Source organism: Erinaceus europaeus, chromosome 8 (genome assembly GCF_950295315.1).
Source record: "Erinaceus europaeus chromosome 8, mEriEur2.1, whole genome shotgun sequence".
NCBI lineage: Eukaryota > Metazoa > Chordata > Mammalia > Eulipotyphla > Erinaceidae > Erinaceus > Erinaceus europaeus.
The window spans coordinates 18,410,718-18,437,949 of NC_080169.1; the positions used below are offsets into that span (position 1 = coordinate 18,410,718).

Here is a 27,232-nt window from a genome sequence, read left to right on the forward strand (position 1 = left end):
AGCAGGGAGTGTGGATAGTGAAGGGTAAGGTCTGACTGAGCTTTGGAGCAAAGGGGAGAGAACTGGCAGTGCACACATCGTCAGAAAAGAAGGAGGAGGAGGAGGAGGAGGAAAGAAGGAGAAGAAGAAGGGGAAGAAGGAGAAGAAGAAGAGGAAGAGGAAGAAGAAGGAGAAGAAGAAGGGGAAGAAGGAGAAGAAGAAGAGGAAGAGGAAGAAGAAGGAGAAGGAGAAGAAGAGAAGAAGAAGAAGAAGAAGAAGAAGAAGAAGAAGAAGAAGAAGAAGAAGAAGAAGAAGAAGTAGAAGGAAGAAGAAGGAGGAGGAGGAGGAGGAGGAGAGAGGAGGAGGAGAAGAAGAAGAAGAAGAAGAAGAAGAAGAAGAAGAAGAGGAAGAGGAAGAGGAAGAGGAAGAGGAAGAAGAAGAAGAAGAAGAAGAAGAAGAAGAAGAAGAGGAAGAAGAAGAAGAAGAAGGCGGCGGCGGCAATGGAGAGAAGCTGCTGAGACTGTCCTGAGAAGAATGAGAGGCCAGATGAGCAATATCACTTGCACCTGGCTGCTGGGGCTGGGAACTTGGACATCAGTCCTTATAATTTGTTCCTTTTCTGACTGCCCAGAGCACACAGAGTTGCTATAAAAAAATAAATAAATAAGGCCAAGTCGGGCAGTAGCGCAGCGGGTTAAGCGTAGTGGGTTAAGTGCAGTGGGTTAAGCGCAGGTGGCGCAAAGCAGGAGGACCAGAGTAAGGATACTGGTTCGAGCCCCTGGCTTCCCACCTGCAGGGGAGTCACTTCATAGGCGGTGAAGCAGGTCTGCAGGTGTCTGTCTTTCTCTCCCCCTCTCTGTCTTCCCCTCCTCTCTCCATTTCTCTCTGTCCTATCCAACAACGACGACATCAATAACAACAACAATAATAATTACAACAATAAAAAACAACAAGAGCAACAAAAGGGAATAAATAAATAAATAAATATTTAAAAAATAATAAGGGAATCTGGGTGAGTTGAACCCCAGGGGAGAACTGAACTAAATGTGAGTGGGAGAAAGGTCAGTTATGAATGATTACACACCAGGGGGGAATGAGCTTGAACCTCGCATAGCAGTGTCTTCTTCTGCTTTCGCAAGTACCTAGACACATAGTTCTCAAAGTGCTGTTCCACAGGCAGTTTTGCTAGGAGACATGTTAGTGATGCAGATTCCCAGGCCCTGGCCTACCTGCTCAGGGACTCTGGGGCCGGACCCGTGCATGTGTGTTTGACAGCCCTCGAGGGGATTCTAATGTCAGCTCAACTTTGAGAACTAGCCACCCAAGCATTGGAAGTGGAGGCTCTCTCTGTGAGATTCCACTTAGTAAGGGGTTTATATTTTTTGAAAATGGTGATGGGATTCGAGTTAGGGAATTACTAAAGGCTCTGTAGGTGCAGGGTTTTTTGTCCACACTTGCTAGTTTGAGCAGCCTCCTCCTGCCCAATCGACTTACATTTTAAGGCTTTATTTATTTATTTTTTTGGAGGGGGCATCCTTTCCCCCCCTTTCCTTTCTGTTCCCAAAAGGAAACTACAATCTTGTTAGGGACTAGGAGAACCGATTAAAAAATAATTCAGCTGCCAGGAGAAAGAAGGCTGCAGGGCCCAGCTGGAGTTTGCCTGGAAGACAAGATTGTTTTCCTCAGTGATGTTGGGCTGATTTTGTTTCTTTCAGCATAGAAGCACAGGCTGGTGACTCACAGAGTCTTGAAATGCAAACTGCAGCTGTCAAAATAAGATTAGTGCTTTCAGGAATGATGAAAGAAAGCTGATGGTCCCCCAACACAGGCTTGGGTTTTGGCCATGTTTTGTGGTGCCCTACTAGGTCAGAGCAGGCACAAACCCTATTGTTTCCCTGGTGAGTGAAATAACCCTAATAACATATATATATATTTTTCTCTTCTCTTGCTGTGAGGGATAATTTCTGATCTCTATCTCAGGCTAAATATCAGCAAGAGCTGTAAAAAATAGTGTGCAAGCCTATCTTTAAAGGTAGTCATTTAGCCTTCACTCTAAAGGAGAAATTAAACTGCCTTGGCAATCAATAGCCTGGAGTGTGGCTCCTCTAAAATTCTGAAAAGTCAGTGAGAGCCCTTTGATTTCACCCAGAATGACGTCACAGACACAGCAACCACATTCTTGGTCCCGTGTTTCTCATCCAGTGGAACCAGATGAAAGTTCTCCCGGTCAAGGCCCTGTGCCAGGGTTTTGAGGTCACAAATGAGAGCAGGCACTTCAATCCCAGGGTGCATGTGAGCCTGGAAGATGGATGAACCTTGGAGAGATTTAAGTTCCGCTTTGGGGTTCTTGGTTATCAAACGCTCATTGATTAATTTCACTGGGAAACTCTAAGTGGAGGCAGTGAACTCCCCTCCCGAAATTCCCAGTGACTAAGAGAAGCAAGCACATTTTGCTGTCTGCTCTGTGCTAACAATTGCTTTCTGGCAAGGCCTGGTGAGAGTGTGGTGAGATCTTTTGTTATACAGTTTTAAACTGCCTGCATTTGCTAAGCCCCATCAATGCACCACAGAAGGCACAAACCCAAACTTGGTCAAAGAAATGTTATTTAAAGATGTTTTGGGCCATCAGAATAGCTTACTTAATGCACTGCTTTGCCACGTACACAAGGTTAGAGCCCAATTTTGATGGCGTGGTCTCTTTCACTCGCTCTGTCTCAATAACATAAAATAAGATAAGATAAAATTCTAAAATAAAAATTTTATGGGGAGCTTGTAGGCTACCTATTAGAATTGTGATACTCTTTGCCTGGACTGTCACCACAGTGTAAGTCTCTTTCTCTCTCTTTTTCTCTTTCTCCCTCTCTCATGTCCTCACATGTAAATGTCTTCTAATTAAAAGTTTAATTTACCTGGAAAAAAAAAAAGAATTGTGACAGTGGTACAGTTTGGTTGAAGTGTGCCTCCCTGCCCTGCAGAAAAAGGCTCTTGTTATGAAGATCTTTCTTCTTCCTGTGCTAAAGGAACAGGGGAGGCTAAGGTACCTCCCATTTATCAGACGTCTTATTCTTCTACATCATCTCATTTAGCCCTGAGGTAGTGTATTGCCTCCCTGTGTTTATTTAACCTCTGCGAAGGTAGAATCTCATAGAAATCACTTGTGTGAAGTTACACAGACCATCCAGCTAGGGCCAGGTCTGGTCTAAAGTCAGTATTCTTTTCAATTTATCTGACTATCTCACTCCCACACTATCTAGAGAAATGCAATTGCATTTTATCCCCTATCCCTCCCTCCCCAATTTCTCTTGATCCCTTCTTTTTCTTATACAAGGGCCTTCCATGGGTATTTATATTAAATGATCTTTTCAGTAAAACTACCTCTGACCACCCTATTTCTTTAAAATGGCAACTCTCCTTCCTTCTCCTCCCTCTCCTCCTCTTCCCCCTTCCCCTCCTCCTCCTTCTTCTCCTTCTTCTATTCCTTTCTCTTCCCAATGCGCCGCCACCGATTAGTTCTGCTTTGCAGTGGTGCTGGAGATGGAACCTGGGACTTAAGAGCCTCAGGCATGAAAGTCTTATGTATTTACTTATTCAGTGATAGTGAGAATGAGGAGAACCAGAGCATTACTCTGGTATGTGTGATGCTGGACATCAAACTCAACAACCCCATGTTTGCATCACAAGGTTGTGGGCTTATTCATCCATTCAACATGCACTTAATGAACACCAGCAAAGGGCCAGGCAGTGCGCCCAAACCAGGGAGGCAGCTACTTCTTAGCTTTCATGATAGTTCTGGAGTCTGCTGCGAAGGCTGGCTCAAAAATGTCATTGACTCTGAGCCCTCTTCTGGTTTGGCAATACCTTTTGTGGGGGGACGAGCAGACAGACCCAGAATTCTGTTCCCATCTCCTCCATTTCCCCAGGACCCCTTTGTGATAAAGGAGAGAATTTTTATGATTCCAGGGATATCCCTGTTGGAAGGCAGGTTGTAGGGGCCTTTCTTACTTCTTGTTTCTCTTTTGAAGCCATTTGGAGAGCTGGGGAGACATAATTAATGGTTATGCAAAAGTTTTTAGTGCCTGAAGCACCAAAAGTTCCAGGTTCAATCCCCAGCACCACCATAAAACCAGTGCTGAGCAGTGCCCTAATCTCTTTCTGTATCTTTTCCTCTCTCTGAAATGCAAAACCAAAAATAAACAAACAAATGAGACAAACAAAAAGGAATCATAGAGAGAACCAACTAAATGTGCTGGGGGACACATCCTTAGGATCTTGGCAATTAAAATGAGGTCAGACCAGCTCTCATTTTCCAGTGATTCAGAGGTATGGCCAGGCACTTCTAAAACCCTGTGTTGAAAATAGTGTTATGGGGACCTGCATAAGGATCTGGGTTGGAGCCCCCGGCTACCCACCTACAGGGGAGTCGCTTCACAGGCAGTGAAGCAGGTCTGCAGGTGTCTGTCTTTCTTTCCCCCTCTTTGTCTTCCCCTCCTCTCTCCATTTCTCTCTGTCCTATCCAACAACAACGACATCAGTAACAACAACAATAAAAAAAGAGTTTAAAAAAATAGTGTTACAGGGGTCAGGCGGTAGTGCAATGGGTTAATAAGCACACATGGCACCAAGAGCAAGGACTGGCATAAGGATCCAGGTTCGAGTCTCCGGCTCCCCACCTGCAGGGGGATTACTTCACAAGTGGCGAAGCAGGTCTGCAAGTGTCTATCTTTCTCTTTCCCTCTTTATCTTCCCCTCTTCTCCTGATTTTTTTCTGTCCTATTCAACAACATCAATAACAACAACAATAATAACCACAATAATGATAAAACAACAAGGACAACAACAGAGGAAAAAAAAATAACCTCCAGGAGCAGTGGATTCGTAGTGCAGGCACTGAGTTCTAGCAATAACTCTGGAGGCAAAAAAAAAAAAAAAAAAGTAGTATTACAATGCAGCTATGTGAGTAAAGCTAGAGGAACCCAGTGTAAGGAGCCACTAAGCCCAGACCATCTTGAGAAGGCTCCTGGAGGAGATGATGTTTGATTGAATTCCTAGGGCTGGAAGTCACTAGGTAGAGAGAAGGCAGAAAGTTCCTAGTCAATGCATTAATGCTCTAGTCTGGGGGCCTGCGGACGTAGACTGAATGCCCTGCATGTGTGTGACTCAGGGTTTGATTCCCAGAACCTCCTTCCAAAAATTTTAGAGAAGGCAAAAGTGTAACAGGGACCCTGCATCCAATGCTTTTTCCATCCCCCCGCATTTTTATCCCCCTTCAATGAAATCCTCCCACAGGCGGTGAGAAAAAGCACATTTTTTCAAAAACAGAAGAAACCACCCCAAACATCTGTATTTGTTTCTAATTGAAGTGGCCAATGCCAGAAAAATGGCAACATTCGTTTTGTTTCGCTTTTGTCAGAACCCAGTCTGTAGTCCTATGTCTTTGTTTAATTGAATTAATCCCTCTTGTGCATTCCTTGGGACAGTACATATCACTGTGGTCATAAATCCCCAGTGTTCTAAAAACATAGTGAAAGACAATAGGAATGAAGCCAAGTGGCCCACTTGCTTTTCTTGGGACATTTCTGTGGAAATCCGAGTGCTCATGCTGTTTCTATTATGCTTTGTGACTTTACATGAGGTCTAGGGTTCTTTCACCTCCTCTGAAAGGAGGATAGCAGTCATTCTGCTAGTGAACTCAGTTAATAAAGAGGAGGGTGAGGGCCCAGGATATAACTCACCTGGTAGGGCACATTTTGCCATGCCTGAGGACCTGGGTTCGAACCTCCAGATACCACATCAGAGCACCACGCAACAGGAAAACTTCAGAAGCAGTGCTTCTCTTCCCCTCTGTCTCTGGGGCTTGGTGCCTGTACACGGGCTCCAACCACTCCTGGCGGTCAGTCCCCCCCCCCTTTTGTTCCCTTTAGAAACACTGAGAAATAGAGAGAAAGATACATCTGTGGCACTGCTCCACCACTCAGTGACGCTTCCACCCTGCAGGTAGCGAGCTACCAGGGGCTTGAACCTGGGTCCTTGCACATGGTAATGTGTGTGTTCTACCAGGTATGCCACTGCCTGCTCCCTTGTAGGACTTTTATTATTTTAATATTTATTTTATTTATTTATTCCCTTTTGTTGCCCTTGTTGTTTTATTGTTGTAGTTATTATTGTTGTCATCATTGTTGATGAGAGAAATGGGAGGACAGAGAGAAATGGAGAGAGGGAGGGGGAAGACAGAGAGGGGGAGAGAAAGACACCTGCAGACCTGCTTCACCGCTTGTAAAGTGACTCCCCTGCAGGTGGGGAGCCAGGGGCTCGAACCGGGAGCCTTAGGCTGGTCCTTGTGCTTTGCACCACCTGCACTTAACCCACTGCGCTACAGCCCGACTCCCCCTGGTAGGACTTTTTAATCCAGTAAAACCCATGACTCTCAGTTTGGTTGTATACTGGAATTACCCACAAGTTACTCTAACACTGCTGTCCCCTCCCAGCCAACTTTTTTTTTTTAAGATTTAAAAAAAAATTTACTTATTTATTTCCTTTTGTTGCCCTTTTTTTTTTTTTTTATTGCTGTAGTTATCATTGATGTCATTGTTGTTGGATAAGACAGAGAGAAATGGAGAGAGGAGGGGAAGACAGAGGGGGAGAGAAAGACAGACATCTGCAGACCTGCTTCACTGTCTGTGAAGTGACTCCCCTGTAGGTGGGGAGCCGGGGCTCAAACCAGGATCCTTATGCTAGTCCTTGCACTTTGTGCCATGTGCGCTTAACCCGCTGTGCTACCGCCCGACTCTAAGTTGTTGTTTTTTTTACTATACTTTAAAAAAAATTTATTTATTTATTTTCCCTTTTGTTACTCTTGTCTTTTTTATTGTTGATGTAGTTATTGTTGTTATTGATGTCATCATTGTTAGATAGGACAGAGAGAAATGGAGAGAGGAGAAGACAGAGAGGGGGAGAGAAAGAGAGACACCTGCAGACCTGCTTCACCACCTGTGAAGCAACTCCCCTGCAGGTGGGGAGCCAGGGGCTTGAACCGGGATCCTTACTCTGGTCCTTGCACTTTGCACCACATGTGCTTACACTACTGCCCGACTCCCTGTTTTTTGTTTTTTTTTTAAGCACGTGCTATATCATTGCTTTCTGCATGGTCCTGTGCTGAGGGGACCTTTCTTTTGGAGCTGTATTCTAATGGTGTGGCCTTGCCTCAGTCCAGGATCTGTGTGCAGTGGAGGACCACGGCTGTGAGCAGCTCTGTGTCAACGTTCTGAGCTCCTATGTCTGCCAATGCTACAATGGATACACCCTGGCCAAAGATGGGAAAAGTTGTGATGGTAAGTATTTCTTCCAGCAGCCTTACCAAGTGAAGAAAGACAGGTGAGACACAGCAGGCAGGGCAGGGAAGCCTCTGAGTAGCCAGTTGTTCTTGGAGTTTCAACCAAGCATTTAGTTCTCAGATCTAGTTGTTGAACAGAATCTGAGCTTTAAAGACATTTGGTTGGGGTTCGGGGTGGATAGTGGTGTTCCTGGTTAAGCATACATATCACCATGCACAAGGACCTGGGTTCAAGCCCCTGCTTCCCATCTGAAGGGGAGACGCTTCACAAGCAGTGAAACAGATTTTCATGTATCCATCGTTCTTTCCCTCTCTATCTCCCCTCTCCTCTCAATTTTCTCTGTCTTGTCAAATAAAATAGGAAAAAAAAGTGTGTGTGGGGGGGGTACGGGGATAACCACTGGGAACAGTAGATTCTTAGTGTCAGTACCAAGCCCCAGTAATAACCCTGGTTGGTGGCCAAAAAAAAAAAAAAAAAAAGACATTTGGTTGGGGTTATCATTTTCTTCTTCTTCTGGGTCCTATGTGAAAGACTTATTTATGATAGCCTCTGTGAACATAATCATTGTTGCAGCCCTTGAAAAGGACTGGACTGAGCGGGGGCCCGATCATGGCATACCTGGCTGAGCACACACATTACACTGCACAAGAACCAAGGCTCAATCCCCAGAGCCCAGTGAAGAAGTGCTGCAGGTGGCTCTCATTTCTCTCCCTATTTCCTTCTCCCTTTTCGGTTTCTCTTTATCCTATCAAATAAAAGAAATAGGAGGGAAAAAAAAAGAAGAAGGGAAGAAGGAGAAAAAAAAAAAAAGACTGCAGGTGGATTTGTTGTGCAGGTACCAAGCCCCAGCAATAACTTTGGTGACAAGAAAAAAAAAGGGGGGCAGATTTCTTTGAGATTTGGAGCATAGGTTTGAGATGGCCTGACTTCAGTTGAGCTCCCATGTTATATGTTGCTAGGTTGCTTACTGGTAACTCAAGGACACAGACAGCCTTCCTCATAAGTGTTGGGCCTGCAGTTCAGGAACAAGCCCAGGAGCTAAGCAATATTTAATAAGACCTCATGGTTAAAGAAAATGAATAGTAGCTTTAAGTATGAGCCCCAAATAAAGAGTCCCAAGGGCAGTGCTTAGAACCTGCAGTGAGCTGAGTGCCTTCCCACTTGGCTGACTTCCCATCAAGTAGAAAAGAGGAGAGATGGGCTTGGCACTAGGCTTCTTCAGTGAGGGACAAGCTTCTCAGCACCTACAGAACAGACCAGCAGGTCTCTGGTATGTGTGTGACACCTGCCAGATTGTCTGCAAAACTGTGTAGGCTGACTACCTGCACAGAGTGCCCGACAAAGGCAAGATGTTTTATGAACTGAACCGGAGGTGTAAGAGGCAGACAAGCTGGAAAGAAAGGAAGGAAAGGAACTCACTTAACATCATAGTTGAAGGCTACATTGCTCCCCAGAAACTTATTGTTTTATTTATTTAAAAAAGATTACTTAGGGAGTGAAACAGTAGCATACCAGGTTAAGCACACATAGTATAAAGTGCAAGGACCCCAGGGCTGGGGGCCTTACACGTGTGTGATTTCTCTACTCTGGGCAGTTTTTTCATTCAGATATAAATATAAATGTAAGACAGAGAAAGAGACATCACAGCACTAGAACTACCTCCAGAGTCATAGCACCTTTCCTGTATTCCCTCAGCTCAAACCTAGGCAGTTCACATGGCAAGGCATGCACTCTTCCTGGTCAGAAATCAGGCCTATCTCTCTGACCCTACCTATACTTTAAAAAGCTATTTTTTTTATTGAGAAAGAGAAGCTAGAACATCCATTCTGGCATATGTGATGCCAAGACTCAAGGAGCTGAGGTGTGCAAGCCCTGTACTTTACCCCACTGAACTACTTTCCTGGCTGTTACTTTACATGTCAGTATTTTTTTTTCCCTTGCCAGTTAAATAGATAAACACATTGGATGCTATTGAGTCAGAAGAAAATCAGGTCACTGGGAGCAGCAGGGTCATTGAATGAACTTTGGGAAAGGAGCAGGTAGAGCCCAGTGTGTCTCTGTGTAAAGAGGAGGAAGAGGTTAAAGGGAAGGAGGTAGACAGGGGTAATGGGGCAGGAAGCCTGCCTGGGACCCTGGGGAAACTGGAAGGCAGCAAGGATGCCAAATAGTGGCCTGATTGTTCTTGCATAGTAGAGAACTTTTATTATTATTATTATTTATTTTCCCTTTTGTTGCCTTTGGTGTTTTTGTTGTTATTGTTGTTATTATTGTTGTTGTTGGATAGGACAGAGAGAAATGGAGAGAGGAGGGGAAGACAGGGGGAGAGAAAGACAGATACCTGCAGACCTGCTTCACTGCCTGTGATGTCACTCCCCTGCAGGTGGAGAGCCAGGGCTTGAACCAGGATCCTCACGCAGGTCCTTTCACTTCGTGCCACCTGAGCTTAACCTGCTGCGCTACCGCCCTGACTCCCAGTAGAGAACTTTTATGTCTCTTAGGGTCTGGCTTTCTCATCTAGGACTTTGGTATTTATTGGCTGTGGTTGCAAGAAGCTGATATATGTCATGTTCTCCAGCTCTTATCAACATGGAGTGTTTGTCCTTCCACAGCAGGAGTCCAAGCAGAAGAGTGAGAATTGGGAGACTATGTGTGATAACCAGGCCCCATCCCTCCGATGTTCACATGCTCCTCTCATCGCCTTCCTAAACTTACCTCCTGATCTATTAGAGATTGTATGATATGATTAAGCTTTGTTGACACATGCCTTACTTGTAGAGAGACTGGACGAATTCACCAAAGGTCAATTGCTGTTCAGCAGGGCTGAGCTGAATACAAAACAAATAGTAGGGGGAGTCGGGCGGTAGTGCAGAGGGTTAAGCGCAGGTGGCGCAAAGCACAAGGATTGGTGTGAGGATCCCAGTTTGAGCCCCCGGCTCCCCACCTGAGCCCCCGGCTCCCCACCTGCAGGGGAGTTGCTTCACAGGCGGTGAAGCAGGTCTGCAGGTCTCTCCCCCTCCTCCGTCTTCCTCTTCTCTCTCCATTTTTCTCTGTCCTATCCAACAACGATGACATCAACAACAACAATAATAACTATAACAATAAAACAACAAGGCAACAAAAGCGAATAAATAAATAAATAAATATTTAAAAAAAATAGTAGGGATAATTGAAGCTGCACCAGAGAAGAGAGGCATCTTAATGGTGGGGATGGAAGGTCTGGGTGAGGAAGGGAGGGTCAGCAGAGATATTGAGGAGATTAGGGAGAAACTGACACTGTGAGAACCACCAAATCTAAAATTGGAGCTGACCCCCAGGACATCAATCAGTGACACTGAGTGTTAGACAGGGCAGAAAGTCAAAAGGGGGAGCAAATGCTGGTAGGAAAGCCAGATGCATTCCACTAGCACTTCTGAGTAGCTTATATAGAGACAGGTAAGAACAGTGGACATAGATCCCCCAGCATGCTTTGCTGTGTGTGAGGCCCTGGTTGGAGCCCTGTAGCACAGAGGAGCACCATGCACTACACTGGGGAACTTCATGGATGGCGCAGCAGTGCTGTGGTCTCTTTCACTCTCTCTCTTTCTAAAGAATGGAAAAAAAAAGTGTCCCAGGGAGGCTGCTCAATAGTGCTATCATATACATGAGAAGCCCTGAGTTCCTTTCCCAATCCCTGAGTTCATTTCCCAATACCACAGTTAAAAGAAGAGAGATAGAAAAAGGTTTTTTATAATTTTTTAAAAAATATTTATTTCCCCTTTTGCTGCCCTTGTTTTTTATTGTTGTTGTAGTTATTATTGTTATTACTGATGTCATTGTTGTTGGATAGGACAGAGAGAAATGGAGAGAGGAGGGGAAGACAGAGAGGGGGAGAGAAAGATACCTGCAGACCTATTTCAGTGCTTGTGAAGAGACTCCCCTGCAGGTGGGGAGCCGGGGGCTCAAACCAGGATCCTTCCTGATGCCGGTCCTTGAGTTTTGCGCCATGTGTGCTTAACTCACTGTGCATTTATTTTAACTTTTTTTTCCTTTTTGGATAAGACAGAGAGAAATTGAGAGGGGAAAGGAAGATAGAGAGGGAGAGAGACAGAGAGACATCTGCAGACCTGCTTCACCGCTTGTGGATCAATCATCCTGCAGGTGGAGAGCCCAAGGCTTGAACCAAGATCCTTTTGCATGTCCTTATGCTTCATACTATGTGCGCTTAACCCCTTGTGCCACTACTCGGCCCCCCCATTAACAAATGTAAAACTCAAGCGCTCCTCTCTGTTTTAGATATTTTATCCTATTTTGCACTGGGGAAATAGTGTAAGGGTTCTGCAAAAGCCTTTTATTGCCTGAGGTTCCGAGGCCCCATGTGCAATCCCCAGCACCACCAGTACTTCGGTTCTCTCTGTGTCACTTGCATAAATAAATAAATATTACTCTAAAAAAATAAGATGTCCTGTTTCTATTTAATGCTACCCCCTTTGAAGACTAATCTTTGCAGAAAAAAAAAAACGGGCATATGACCCAATGATAAACAGAGACTGCCAGTTTTGGGCTTCATTGCCTTGTGCCAAAATACCACTTGTCCTTGGAGACCGTGGTTTTTCACACACCAGGTGGAGACTGAATGTGGCAAGGCTGACTCTGACTCTGAGATTTGAGTACTTGCTGATCCGAAAGCCAAAAAGCTACAGCCAGGGAATCACTTGTTCTGATGATGAGAGAGTGTAGAGATGCCAGACAAAATGAGTGAAAAAGGACACAGTAGAATTAGAGGCCCCCTCAGTTACACGCAGAAGCCACCTCCATGCATCTGCCCCCTGATCTAGATCTCTCTTTTCACAAGTCCAATTTTGCAATCAAGCAAGTTATGCAAAGAACCCGAAACACGCAACAAAGGATGTCAGAGTTTAAAGGACTAGGACTTTCTTGCCTTTAAAAAAGTTGGGAGTCTCATAATGTTCACTGCTCTATAAGACTCATGCAGTGGATCTATGGGCGATTCTCAAATCTAGGTGGGATCTGATACCTTGGGGTTTCTCTGGTCAGAAGCTAAGAATGAAGAAGTTCCTGAATCCTGTCTTGCCTTTAGTTGCACAGATTGCTGTGTGTACACACACACACACACACACACACACACACACACACACACACACACAATCATTCCCTGAGGCTGGGAGATAGCATACTCAGAAGAGCAAGCAACAAGAAGAAACACCTGGGTTCAAGGCCCCAGCTACCACATTGGAGCACCATGCAAAGGGGAAACTTCTCAAGAAGTGGAATAGTGCTATGATATTTCTCCTTTTCTCTCTGTATCTCACCCTCTATCTGAAAAAAAAAAAAAAAAAGCAAGGAAGCAGTATAATTACACAGGTTCAAAGCCTCAGCAAAGTCCTGGAGGGAATGAAAATAAAACTCTCTCATCTCATGAGACTGGGCCTCTGCTTGGTTGATGGGATGTGTCATTCCAAAGAGCAGGATCATTAAAAAGAAAAATCACAAATGTTAACTGTTACTAGAACTCTTTAGGGAGCAGAAGTTGCAAAAAATGATACATTAGTCAGAAACTTAATGAAGCCTGGGAGCAAAAGAATAGCTGAGCACAGGTTATTACCCTTTACAAATCTTTAATTTCTCCCTTTACATTTTTTGAATGCCATAGTAAGTGTGTCATTATTTTTTCTGTGCATAACTTAGCTTTTTTAAAATTGTGTAAATTGTGCAGAAGCCATTTTCTTGTAATGATTTAATAGTTTTTGATATTTGGAAACATATAGGAAACATTTTGAAGGTCTATTTTGTTTCCTGTATTTTTGATCTATAACAAAATAACAAGCCATTTACAGATCTCTTTCTCTAATCACAAAGTGAAATGTACATCTGACCCTCAGATAACACCGGCCTGAGCAGCATTGTGGGTCCACTTACACAAGAATTTTTTTCCTCAAATACTTTTTTTAATATTTATTTATTTTATTCTCTTTTGTTGCCCTTGTTGCTTTATTGTTGTAATTATTATTGTTGTTGTTGTTAGATAGGACAGGGAGAAATAGAGAGAGGAGGGGAAGACAGAGGGGAGGAGAGAAAGATAGACACCTGTAGACCTGCTTTACCCCCTGTGAAGCTACTCCCCTTCAGGTGGGGAGCCGGGGGCTCGAACCAGGATCCTTATGCTGGCCCTTGCGCTTTGCACCACGTGTGCTTAACCCGCTGAGCTACCACCCGACTCCCAGGAACTTTTTTAATTTTCTGTCCGTTGATTTCCCAACCCCAAGTGTGGGTTGCTTAAACTCCCAGATATGGAACTGAGACTACAGAGTTACGCATGGATTTTTCAGTTCCCCAGCAGGTCACATGTCCTAATCCTACTGTTCTTAAAGGGTTGACTGTATGTGTAAAAGTATTGTGGTAAGGGCTAGGTGGTGGCACACCAAGTTGAGTGCACATATTTTAATGAGCAAGGACCAGGGTTTAAGCCTCCAGTCCCCACTTACAGGGGGAAGCTTCCCAACTGGTGAAACAGTGCTGTGGGTGTCTCATTCTCTCCTCATCTCTACCTCTCCTCCCTTCTTGAATTCTCTCCGGCTCTATCAAGTAAATTTTACTATTAAACGATGGTAAAGCAAAATATGTTATTTTTAAAAGTACTCTAATATAGAAACACTTTTAAAGGAAAACAGTGCATAGACTGGCCATTTTAATACCCCAAGCAATTGTATTTCTAGTTTCCAGGCTTTGCTATAAAACTATAGTGGGACATGATCACTGGAAATGGACTACTTCCAGATCTGCTTTTCCCAGCAAATTGCATTTGTCTTCCGATTTACAGTTACATTACGATCATATTAATGACTGTTTAATGCCCTAGGTGGAAGTCCTGGTCTTCCCCCACAAACCCACCTCCTTCCTCCCCTGGGCCCCATCTTTGCTCTATCAGTGGCAACTCCATCCTGCTGGTTGCTCACCCCAAGCCCCAATCCTTAGAGTTGACCTGAAACCCCTTTTTGCTCTGAGCCAATAGGAATCCTGTTATTCCACCTTCAACACATACCTGATATACTAATTTCCCATGCCATTGTCATAAGATACACACAGTTGTGGGTTATGACAAAGGAAATGTTTGCCTCCCAGTTCTGGGTACCAGGAGTCTGGAATTGAGGTACAACTGGCCACTCCCAGTGTCCTCTGAGCATTGCAGAAAAGTCTTCCCTTGTTGCTGATTGTGACAGCTGACCTTTGCATTCATTCCTCGACTGGGTCTTTGCAGCCTAAGGTCACCCAGTTTCTTCACTTCATTTTTTATTTTATTTTTTTTTAAATATTTATTTTATTTATTTATTCCCTTTTGTTGCCCTTGCTGTTTTATTGTTGTAGTCATTATTGTTGTTGTCGTTGTTGGATAGGACAGAGAGAAATGGAGAGAGGAGGGGAAGACAGAGAGGAGGAGAGAAGGACAGACACCTGCAGACCTGCTTCACCGCCTGTGAAGCGACTCCCCTGCAGGTGGGGTCTTCTCTTCATTTTTTAAAATTTTTGTGGAGACACAGGACCTCACACATGCAAACATACTTTCTTCTGATGAATTCCATCCCTACCTTCTTAACTGCTTCTAAGAACACCAGTCGTTGACTTAGAACCCAGCCTAACAACCTCATCTTAACCTGATTGCTTCTGTAAAGGTCCTGTCTTTTTCTATTATTGATTTAATAACGATAGAAAAGACTGTAGGCTAAGAGGGGGTACAATTCCACACAATTCCCGTCACCAGAGTTCCATATCCCATCCCCTGCATTGGAAGCTTTCCTGTTCTTTATCCCTCTGGGAGTATGGACCCAGGATCATTATGGGGTGCGGAAGGTGGAAGGTCTGGCTTCTGTGATTGTTTCTTTGCTGGACATGGCCATTGGCAGACTGATCCATATTCCTAGCCTGTCTCTCACTTTCCCTAGTGGGGCAGGGCTCTAGAGAGGTGGGGTTCCAGGACACATTGGTGAGGTACTCTGTCCGGGGAAATCAGATTGGTGTCATGGTAGCATCCACAACTTGGCAGGTGGCTGAAAAAGCATTAAGATGCAAAGCAGAACAGATTGTTTAATCATCCAGAACCTAAAGGTAGGAATAGTGCAGATGAGATTTGGTGTCTCAATTTTGGAAAATGCAGGTCTATTTTAGATATATTTCAGGTATAAAATCAAGGGGTCCATGACTAATTTTTGCCTGGGTCCCATAGCTGACATGCAGGTGTGCTAAAGGTATTGTCGGGGGAGAGGTTGTCAGAGTTGGAAATAGGACTAGAAAGATGGATCTGGATAGAGAATAGCTCCAAAATATGGGAAAAGTATATAAATATTGTTCACTGTAAACCCCATCAATTTGATCTGGAGCCCATATTTAGTGCAGGAGCCTGTGTAACCTCTGCATCCCTGTGGGTCTGAGCGTGCATTCTGTGGTCACAGCTGGGAACATTCTAGGCTGCACTCATTGCAGACCTGTCCTCCTCAAGTGGCAGAGTATGTTGACCCAATCTTCCTTTGGAGAATGGGGCAGTCCCTACCAATGTTGAACCACATTGAGGGCAAGGTCCTGTAGAGATCCACAGGAGGGTCCACTATGCAGTTCCTGTTGGAGGTGACCAGTGACAGTGGAGAGAGGCATCTATTAGAGGTCTATTTCCATCAAGTCTATGTGTGTTGTATGCTTTACATTGGGTTGTTCTAGCTCTCCCCCTGCCAAGAAAATTGGTTCAGTCCTGCTAGTCCCCGCCCCAAGGAACCCCGAGAGAGTTCCAGAGTTCCAGAGTTCGAGAGTTCGAGAGTGCTTGGCAGCGCCACGGGGGAAGGAGGCAGGAGAGTTCTGTTTGGTGATTAGTTTGGGTTAGTTTATGAATCATTGTTCCTGAATAAAGAAATACAGCTTCCCTGCCCAGCCATATGTCTCTGGTCGTCTCTGTTACCCGCCTGTGAAGCTAGCCCGGCCAGCTGGAGCCTCCGAATTTTAACAACATATGTGGGAATCCCAGGATTCCCTGACTAGGGCCCCAGATGATGGGTGGCCTGGTAGTGACCAAAAGAGCCATTATTAAAGTACGCTGAAGATCCTGTTTCTAAAGAAGATCACACGTACAGTTACCCACCCATGTCAAGACTCCAACAGTTGTTCTTTGTGCAGGCATGGGGGTGGGACAGGTTAAGGCTACACAGTTCTAACACACCACTCCCCCTAACCCCAGCCTGGTTTAAGCCTCTGTCTGTCCAGTCTCTGAACTGGTTTTCTGCTTTTGTGTTTGCCCTCTGGGATCTATTCTCTGTTCTTTGATGCAGAATGCACTGGTGACTCCCAGCTCACTCAGAGGGGAATCTCAAGTCCCTGCAGTAATCCATTGTCCGTCTTAATCTGCACCCTTTCTCACCTCTTCTCCATGCACCTTAACATCACTGCTGATAGCCTGAAAAGGTTCTCATGTGTGTGTATATATGTTTGTGTGTTTTTGCTGTCAGGGATTTTGCTGGGCTTTATTCCTGTAGGACTCCACTGCTCCCAACAAATTTATTATTTTTTTAAAAATCTTAGAGAGAGGGTGAGAGACAGAGGGGGAGAGAGAGAGAGATAGAGAGAGAGGAGAGAGAGAGAGAGAGGAGAGAGAGAGAGAGAGAGAGAGAGAGGAGAGAGAGAGAGAGATTATATCATTAATGCATTGTTCATGAAACTTCATGTTTTTTGGTCTTCCCATGTGGTGGCCAGGGTCTCGAACCCAGGTTCTCATATATGGTGAAGTGAGCACTTTACTATGTGAACTGTCTCCCAGTTTTCTCATAATTTACCCTTGTTAAATATCTTATTTTCTTTCATAATGCTGCTGTGAATACTTTATTGCATATAGCTGGTTCTTCCCACTCCTTTCTAGCGATTATTTCTTTGGGGTGTATTTCCAGGGTAAACATTATCACATTTCCTTCCAAAAGGATATTTTAATCAATTTTATAATGCCATTTTTCTGTAAATCACACTATTTCCAGGCTGCCTTACCACCACTGGATTTTATCTTGCATTTATTTTTTGTAGTATAATTTGCCTTCTGACTGTTTTTATTCATGCTTCTTTCAATTTTAAATAACTTTTAGGGGCCAGAGTGCTTGCTTAGCTGTAGAGCGACTGCCTTGCATGTGTGAGGCCCTGGGTCTGAGGCCCTGTAAAACGATGGAGTGGTATTCTGCTCTCTCATATATAAACACACAGAGAAATACCAATAGATACTTTTTTATTTTTTATTTAAGAAAGGAGACATTAACAAAATGATAGATATTTTTTCCTATGCTCTTTAATTTATTTTCTGGTATAAATTGCCTGATCTAGATTCCTGAATTTTTTTTTTCTGGGGAGGGAGAGGTTTTTCTTTTTTTTCTTTCTTTGTTTTGTTTTGTTTTGTTATGTGGATCCCGGGCATTGTGTATGCACAATTTTATCACTCCTGGGATTTTTTTTTTAATTTTTATTTATGAAAAGGAAACACTGACAAAAAGCATAGGATAAGAGAGGTAGAACTCCACACACCCAGCACCAGAGCTCCGTATCCCATCCCCTCCCCTGATAGCTTTCCTAGTCTTTATCCTTCTGGGAGTATGGACTCAGGATCATTATGGAGAGCATTCTTTAAAATTCAACTAGAGAGACAAGAGAGAGGGAGAACATATACTGTACACATGTCCTACTCAACCTGGACTTATTTAGTTATTTCCATGAGAGAGAAGAAGACCAGAGAATTTCTTCAGTAAAAGGTATACCTAGGACTTCACCCACACAAAGCTGAGCCTGTGTGGCTGAGTCACCCCCCAGCCCTGGGATTCATATTTTTTCCTTCAGACTCTTATGAGAGCAACACTGTGTATTTTTATTTATACTGGTTATAGGCAGAGCCCCATTCTCCCATCCCTGTTAGTTCTCATTGCATTTCTGTTTGAACTCTGTGTTTTCTTCCCTGCAGCTGTGGATTACTGTGCCTCAGAAAACCATGGCTGCCAACATGAATGTGTCAATGGTGACGGCTCCTACTTCTGCAAGTGCCCGAAAGGATTTGCTCTCAACCCTGATAAAAAAACATGCACAAGTAAGTTATGTACACACAAAACATACTTGATGCGATTGCAACAGGTACTGTGGACATGGGAATCTCTCAAAATATATTAGCATACAATTCTGTGCTACTGGTTGAATAACTTCTATGGCTGTTTCTCCCTTATCAAGCTATTCTTTTAAAGACGTATACAAGTAAAGACTGGGGTGTTAGCATAGTGGCTATGCAAAAATACTTTCATGACTGAGGCTCTGAGGTCCCAGGTTCAATCCCCAGCACCACATTATCCAGAACTTGTATAAAAAGTATATATGTAGGGGTCGGGCGGTGGTGCAGTGGGTTGAGCGCATGTGGCGCAAAGCCCAGGGACCGGCATAAGGACCCGGTTCGAGCCCCCGGCTCCCCACCTGCAGGGGAGTTGCTTCACAGGCGGTGAAGCAGGTCTGCAGGTGTCTATCTTTCTCTCCCCCTCTCTGTCTTCCCCTCCTCTCTCCATTTCTCTCTGTCCTATCCAACAACGAACAACATCAACAATGGCAGTAATAATAACCACAACGAGGCTACAACAACAAGGGCAACAAAAAGGGGGAAAAAATGGCCTCCAGGAGCGGTGGATTCATGGTGCAGGCACCGAGCCTAGCAATAACCCTGGAGGGGGAAAAAAAAAGTATATACATGTTGATTTTTATTCTTATTTATTTTGCCATGGAAACTTCACGCCTGATGATTCTGTTTGAAAAAATATTTATTTATTTATTTATTCCCTTTTGTTGCCCTTGTTGTTTTATTGTTGTTGTTATTGATGTCATCGTTGTTGGATAGGACAGAGAGAAATGGAGAGAGGAGGGGAAGACATAAGCAGGGAGAGAAAGAGAGACACCTGCAGACCTGCTTCACCGCCTGTGAAGGGACTCCCTGCAGGTGGGGCTGACGATTCTACTGTGCCCAGTGGACTCTCCTTTCCTCTCCTCTCCTCTCCTCTCCTCTCCTCTCCTCTCCTCTCCTCTCCTCTCCTCTCCTCTCCTCTCCTCTCCTCTCCTCTCCTCTCCTCCCCTCCCCTCCCCTCCCCTCCCCTCCCCTCCCCTCCCCTCCCCTCCCCTCCCCTCCCCTCCCCTCCCCTCCCCTCCCCTCCCCTCTCCTCTCCTCTCCTCTCCTCTCCCTCCACCCCTCCCCTCCCCTTCTCTCTCTTTCTCTTTCTCTCTTTCTCTTTCCAGATAGAGGGAAAGAGATAGAGAGGGAGAAAGAGACACGGAAAAGGGAGATAGTACAGGACTATAGCACTGTTTTCCCACTTAGGATGTTTTCCCACTGCAGGTTACTCCTATGTAGTGGTCAGACACTCAAACCTGGGACCTGAGTAATGTGCATTCTACTCAGTGAGCCATCTTTTAGTCCCAGATTTATGAGAGAGAGAGAGAGAGAGAGAGAGAGAGAGAGAGAGAAGACAGAGCACCAATCTGGCATGTTAGAAGCCAGAATCAAACCCATTCCCTTAAGCAAGCAAGTCCTGACTCTGCCTGGCGAGCCACTCCCCAAACCGCTGCCAGTCCTTTCTTAACATGTCTTAAGACTTCAGCCCATTCTGTCACAGAACCATTCTTCAAGACATTTGCTGAAGGCAGTTTTTATGAGTGGCCTCCTGGGAGTGTTCTTCCAGCATCTGCTTAGCATGCTGACAACCTAACCACCTGACTTTGTGCTGGCTCAGCCTGTCTGAGCCCATCAGTATTAACAGGACTTAAGAAATAGTTTATTGGAGCTTTGTGGCTTGTGGGCTTCCACTCTGACTCCCCACAAGTACAGGGGAAAATGCTGAGCCAAAATGGGTTGAATGTGGTTGCTCTTGGGTGGGGGAGGAGGAGGAGGAGGGTGGCTTGCAGAGAACTGCTTGTTTTTGTTTGTCTCTTTGAGCTGTTTAGTTCTATTTGATTTTGACTTATACCCCTACAAACCAAAACTTATTGGAGCTTCCAAAACCAGACCATAATGATCAATAAACTAAATTAGTTTTAGTTTATTATTAGCTAGTTTTGCAAAATTCTAAGTTTTTTTTTTAATTTTTATTTACAAAAAGGAAACACTGACAGAAAAATAGGGTAAGAGGGGTACAACTCCACACAGTTCCCACCACCAGATAAGTTTTTTTTTTTAAGATAAAAGCATGTCAGAGCATGCAAGGGGTGATGTGTAGATTATTCTCTTTTCATAGAAATGTTTACTTAAGAGAAATTTGATTTTAAAGTACTTGACCCAAGAGCCTGGGAGATAGTGGAATGGATAAGCTTTAGCTATTTATTCAAGAATACAGGGTCTCAAGTTTGATCCCCAGAGATGTTCTCTCTCTCTCCTTGATAATAGTTTTATTTTTTAAATAAATAAATAATAAAGTACTTAGCCCAGCTATTTAACTTAATTATTTAATTTTTTGTAGAGTTGGGGCTTTGAACATTCATAATTTCACTACTCTGGGTCATAATTTTCCCCATTCAGATGGGGAAACAGAGAAAGAGGACTAGACACCACAGCACTGCTGCTTCCTCTAGTACCAGTGCCCTACCTAGCCGACTCCTGCTTCCTTAGGAAAGATTATATTTGGGGGCCAGGCGGTAGCGCAGAGGGTTAAGCACAAGGACTGGCGTAAGGATCCTGGTTCAAGTCCCCAGCTCCCCACCTGCAGGGGGGAGGTGCCTTCAACAGGCGGTGGAGCAGGTCTGCAGCTGTCTTTCTCTCCTCTTCTCTGTCTTCCCCTCTTCTCTCGATTTCTCCCTGTTCCATTCAACAACAATGACAGCAATAACAACAGCAATAATAACAATAACAACGATAAACAACAAGGGTAATGAAAGAGATATAAATATAGCCTCCAGGAGCAGTGGATTCATAGTGCAGTCACTGAGCCCCAGCAATAACCCTGGAGGCAAAAAAAGAGGAGGGGAAAAAAAGAAAAGACTATACTTTAGGTGAGAGAGGTGAGGGCTGGAGGGGTTGGGAACTAGAGCACCATGCTGGTATATGCAGTGCCAGAGATCAAGCTCAAGGGAGGGGAGGGGATATGGAGTTCTGGTGGTGGGAATTGTGTGGAGTTGTACCCCTCTTATCCTAGGGTTTTGTCAGTGTTTCCTTTTTATAAAAAGTGAAGCTTGGGACCAGGGATGTAGCACAGTGGTTTATGCAACAGATTTATATGCCCGAGGTTCAATCCTTGTACCTCCAAAAGCCAAGCTGAGTAGTGCTCTGGTCAAAAAAGAAAAAAAGATGGGCCAGCAGGTAGCTCACCCAGTAAAGTGCACTCGGCCCATGCAAAAACCTGGGTTTAGGTTTGAACCCTAGCTACCACATGGGAGCATCTGCAGGGGAGAAGATTCATGAGCAGTGGAGTGGGGTTGTGGTGGCTCTTCTCTCAGTCTTTCTCCCATTCTATCTATGTCTCCTGTTTAGAGGAAAGAAAAATTGACCAGCAGAAGCAGTGGATTCTTTTTATTATTACTTTAATTATTATTATTATTATTATTATTTGCCTCCAAGGTTATTGCTGGGGCTCGATGCCTGCACCATGAATCCACTGCTCCTGGAGGCTATTGTTTCCCCTTTTGTTGCCCTTGTTTAACATTGTTGTAGTTATTATTATTGTTGCTGTTATTGATGTCATTGTTGTTGGATAGGACAGAAATGGAGCAAGGAGGGGAAGACAGAGAGTGGGAGAGAAAGACAGATACCTGCAGATCTGCTTCACCACTCATGAGGTGACACCCCTGCAGGTGCGGAAGTGGGGGCTCACACCGGGATCCTTACGCTGTTCCTTGTGCTTTGCGTCATGAGCACTTAACCTGCTGCACTACCACCTGGCCCTATTTTATATCTTTTATATTATGTCATTTATATTATTATCTCCAAGCAGAATTCAAAGGATAAAATATTGCTGCTCTTCAAGCAGTAAATTCTTCTTTTTTTTTTTTTTAATTTTTATGGTGGGGGGGTTTGAACCTGGGACTTTGGAGCATAACTACATGCTATCCACCCCTGCCCTAAGCATGAATTCTTATAGGTAGAGAAAAAAAGGTGAAATTTAATAACAGTTTATAATAAAACATCTCTGGTACATACACAAGTCAGAAAATAGGATTATAATTCATAGAAAGTTTATACACCTACAACCTTTTTAAAATATATTAAGTATCCCAGAAGGTGACTCAGTGGGCAAAGGCTTTCCTTGAGGCCCTGGATTCAATCCTTGACATCACATGGGGACACCATGGGTAGAACCAAGGACCAAAACAGGTGGAACTTCACAGATGATGGAGTCGTGGTTTGGTCTCTTTCTCTCAAAATATAAAATGAACCATTGGGCAGGGGAGGTGACTCAAATCAGTGGTAACCTGCATGTGCATAATCTGGATTCAAACTCCTATACTGTGCATTTTCTTTTTTTAGAAAAAAAGATTTATTGTGCCCAGCTGGAAACATCTGATGCTTTAATAAAAAGCAACCCCCATGCCTTCTGAAACACAAACTTTAATCCCTAAATGTCAGTGGCTTTCAAACACCAGAGCTGAAGGCAAGGGTGGAATATTAGGATGGTGAAGTCTTGGCTGAGTTTTGTCTCTATCTATCTATCTATCTATCTATCTATCTATCTATCTATCTGTCTATGACTTCATAACTTGCAGCAGTCATTATTTTTCCTTTTCTTTGATAGAGGGTGAGAGATACAGAGAGGGTGAAAGATATCAAGAAAGACACCTGCAACACTGCTTTACCACTCATGAAACTTTGCCCCTGCAGGCGGAGACTAGAGGCCTGAACCTGGGTCCTTGTGCATGGTAATGTGTGAACTCTACTGAATGCACCACCACCCAGCCCATTAATGTATTTGTTCTTAATTGAGGTGGTGACTTAAAACATTGTATATTTTAGGGGGACAATTTCACCTCTCTTCAAATGATGTATGACCATACCACCACACTCACCACCAACATCTCTTCCCTATAGTCTTCTGAACACTTTCTATTATTTTAGTTTTTTTTTCTTTTTTTAATATTTATTTTATTTATTTATTCCCTTTTGTTGCCCTTGTTGTTTTATTGTTGTAGTTATTATTGTTGTTGTCGTTGTTGGATAGGACAGAGAGAAATGGAGAGAGAAGGGGAAGACAGAGAGGAGGAGAGAAAGATAGACACCTGCAGACCTGCTTCACTGCCTGTGAAGCGACTCCCCTGCAGGTGGGGAGCCAGGGTTCGAACCGGGATCCTTATGCAGGTCCTTGTGCTTTGCACCACCTACGCTTAACCCGCTGCGCTACAGCCCGACTTCCTGTTTTTGTTTTTGTTTTTTTAAAAAAAGACTTATTACATTTATTTCATGTCAGGGAGAGATCGAGCTTCATGAGGTTAATAGAAAAACTAGAGGGCTACTTTGGTCATGGGGCTCCAGGGATGGGACTGGGGGCCTCAAGCATGCAAGTTCTGTGCTCTACCAGCTAAGTTACCTCCCAGGCCACTTCCTCCCTCTTTGAAAGCCTTGGTTCTATGGTTGGAATCTCAGGGTTTGCTGTTGTTTGGCTAAGTCGTTTGAAGACAGAGCTGTCACTCTTCAGGTAGTGAAGGCTGAGAGGTGGGTACCAGGAAGAGGAAAGATATGCAAAGACAGGAGCATTCACACCTGTACTGGGCTGGCATAGCTGTTGAGCTAATCAGTGAATGAATGAATGGTTGACTCTGTTCCATTCTCCCTTCCCAGCTTTCTGAATGTTCTGAACCGTAAACCCGCAGCCTGGACTGTGGTAATGCTGGGGCACTGGGGCTGCTGGGACATTGAGTCAGTTCACTCCATCAAAAAGGGATGGCGTGGCCTTAGTTGAAATGCCAGATCATTTGACCTTGACCCAGTTACTTTTGCCTCAGTTCCCTCAACTGTAAAAACTGATGGTAGCATTGCCTACTGGGCTGACAACATAGCTCACCTGGAGAGTTCACTTGCTTTGTCATGTGTGTGGCCCAGGCTTGAGCTTAGACCCCACCACACTGGATGAGGCTTCAGTGTTCTGGTGTCTTTCCTTCTTTCTTTCTTCCTTCTTCTTCTCCTTTTTTTTTTTTAACCTCTCTTTCTGACTGAAAATGTCCATCTGGAGTGGTGAAGCCCAGGTGATGACCAAATAAAGTTATAATAATAATGATACTGCCTACTTCCCAGCATTGTCTTAAAGACTAAATGAAATCAATCATATAAAGCACTTAGCCGATTTCCTGGTGCAGGTCTGTTCTTGTAAAGAATGTTATTGGCTGCAAATACTTTAAACTGGTTTTTGTCAAGCCTGAACCACATGCCTGAGCTGGACTTTGTAATGCATAAACCATCCAAGACTTGGCCCCTGGCTTCTATGGGGTGTTGATAAGGGGTACAACCACACAGAGCAGCTCAGTCACCATGCAGGGGGAGGGGGTCCTAGCCCACAGAAGGATGCATAAATGACACAAGGCAGGATTAAAGGAGGGAGGAAAGACCTGTTGGACTAGAACAAGATAAATGGAACTATGTCCTGGGATGAAAACTACAGGAAGACAAAGGCAGAGGTTCTGTCTCTAAAGAGTCTCTTCCCTGGCTGGGATCCACCTGATTTCCACACCTAACTCATTTCCGGAGCCTCACCATCACCCCTTCTGTAGGTTAGTGTGTCTTTGAAGCCCAGTGTAAACCAGCTGTTTTGTGCTGTGTCACAAGCCAAACACTGTGGCACCAGTTTTTTTTTGCATGAAGGGAATGGCTCTAGGTTGCCATCCAGAGAGCAGGGGATGGTAGGAGCAGTATCAGATCTACCTCCCCAGCCCTTTGTTTCAGAGACATGTAGGATACCACTGAGCCACATCCCCTGACTTATATTTTACTTATCTTTTTTTTTTTTTTTGCCTCCAGGATTATCTCTGAGGCTTGGTGCTGGCACTTTGATTCCATTGCTACTGGCAGCCATTTTTCCATTTTTTTTTTTGACAGGACAGAGAGAAATTGAGAGAGGAGGATAGAGAGGGAGAGAGAAAGATAGACACTTGCAGACCTGTTTAACTATTTGTGAAGTGTACCCCCTGCAGATGGGAAGCTGGGGGATCGAACCTGGATCCTTGCACTTAACTGGTACACCACCACCTGGCTCTTCCAATATTTTACTTTCTATTTTGAGTGAAAGAGAGGGAGGGGCTAGAAACTTTTAGCTTGCCTATTTGTTAAATACATGCAGAATGTGACTTTTAAGTTAGGGATAAACAAAATGGAGCCTTGAGATCATGAAGCCAGGTGACCTTTTGGATCACGACAGAACATTGTAACAGATTTTAAGTTCTCTTCTTTGCCCTGAAGGTGACAAGCAGGAATAAGCAAGTGGAGTTGAGTTTCTCCTGCTACTATTCCATTGTAAATTCAGCTCTAACACGTTTCTTACTTCTTGCAAAACTGTTTGCATATAAAACACAAGAGTTATTCTCTTTGGTATAACCCAGTTTCTCAGTGTCAGGTCACCTTGCCCCTTCTTGGGCCATGTCACATAGCCCCACTCCCTTTGGGATCACGGTTTTTAGCTCCTATCCCAAAAATCGCTTTGTTGTAAATCATGTCCAATTAAAATTACTTGTCTAGGAAAAAGATAAGGAGTTGAAGCAAAGCATTTATTCTCTTGCAAAAAGGCATGCAGCCAACATGGCAGCCAACAGCAGAGCGTGCCCCCTCACCCTTCTCCCGTCTTTTTTTTTTTTTTTTTCCTCCCGTCTTTTATACCTGACACAGAACTGTCTCCTCCACCCTTGGACTGAACTTCAGGGCTCACAATCTCCCTCTTGTCTAAATAGGGAAAGGAAGGGAGTCTGAGGGCCTCTATTGGAGGATTAGCAAACACTGAAAGGAAATATTATCTGACCTAAAGAATACAGAATTAGTGAGCACAGAGCACAGGTGGTTGTAGATAACAATTCTTTTTTTTTTGGTACTAAACATTTGCTCTATTAATGTTCCTTTGAAGAGAGAAGACCTAACCATCTCTTACAGCTTGGAATGTGGAAAATTAGAAAGTCCCATGATGATATGGGCAAGGAGGCCATAAAATTGGATATTCCTGCATAGGGGAGCAGGGAGAGGAGGTTTGGCCAGGAATCAGGAGAAAGACTGATCCAACTATAACATCTTTCCCAGAAGTTCAGTTCTCTGTTGGCTCCATCAGTAGTAAGACCCAAATTTGGGCCATTCCAACATGTGGGTAGAGGAAAGAGTGCTGAGTGGTTAGCGTTTGGACTAACATCCTCGGGTAGATGTTTCCCACAAAGATTCCCTCAGCCATGCTCAGGGGCAGGACAAGGACCAGGTCAGGGGAGGAGATGAGACAATTCTTGGAAAAATGTGAAAGCAAGAAATAAGACAAAAGCCCAATTGTAAGAACTGAAACACTGGGGGATGGAGTGGGGGTGGCTCTTCCAGTATGTGGTAAGCACAAAAAAAAAAAAAAGAAAAGAAAAGAGAGAGAGAGAGAAAGAAAACTGGGAGCTAGGGCCCTGTCTCAGGGACAAAGACATAGGATGGAAGTAGTAGCTCTCAGAATGAAGGCAGGAGGCCTGTTAGTTGTGAGTGAGGCTTCACATGAACTTCTAGCCATGTCAGCCATGCTGTCGCTTCTGCACAGTGTGATTTTTTTTTCAAAGTTTCCGTTTCTTAGGAACTTGCAAAAAAAAAAAAAGAGAAGGAAAGAGAGAAAGAAAAGAAAAGATACACTCTTCTTTCAATTTCAGTTTATATATTTAACCATAAGTATGTTTGTTTTATTTTTGTAACTCATGTGCTATAATCTGCTACCTGTAGAAATAAAGGCAACTATGGAAATTGTAATTTT

The 27,232-nt window shown here is 44.1% G+C and overlaps 1 protein-coding gene across 3 annotated transcripts in view; it reads left to right on the forward strand.

The window, feature by feature from the left end:
* The window catches only part of MATN2 (matrilin 2), a 153,666-nt gene that overhangs the window by 64,556 nt on the left and 61,878 nt on the right, over positions 1-27,232 (forward strand). For all 3 annotated transcript variants that reach the window (XM_007532273.3, XM_007532281.3, XM_016192260.2), the window contains exons 4-5: positions 7,185-7,307; positions 18,280-18,402. In XM_007532273.3, coding sequence (XP_007532335.2) covers positions 7,185-7,307; positions 18,280-18,402 — 246 coding nt within the window. The remainder of the gene's footprint in view (positions 1-7,184; positions 7,308-18,279; positions 18,403-27,232) is intronic.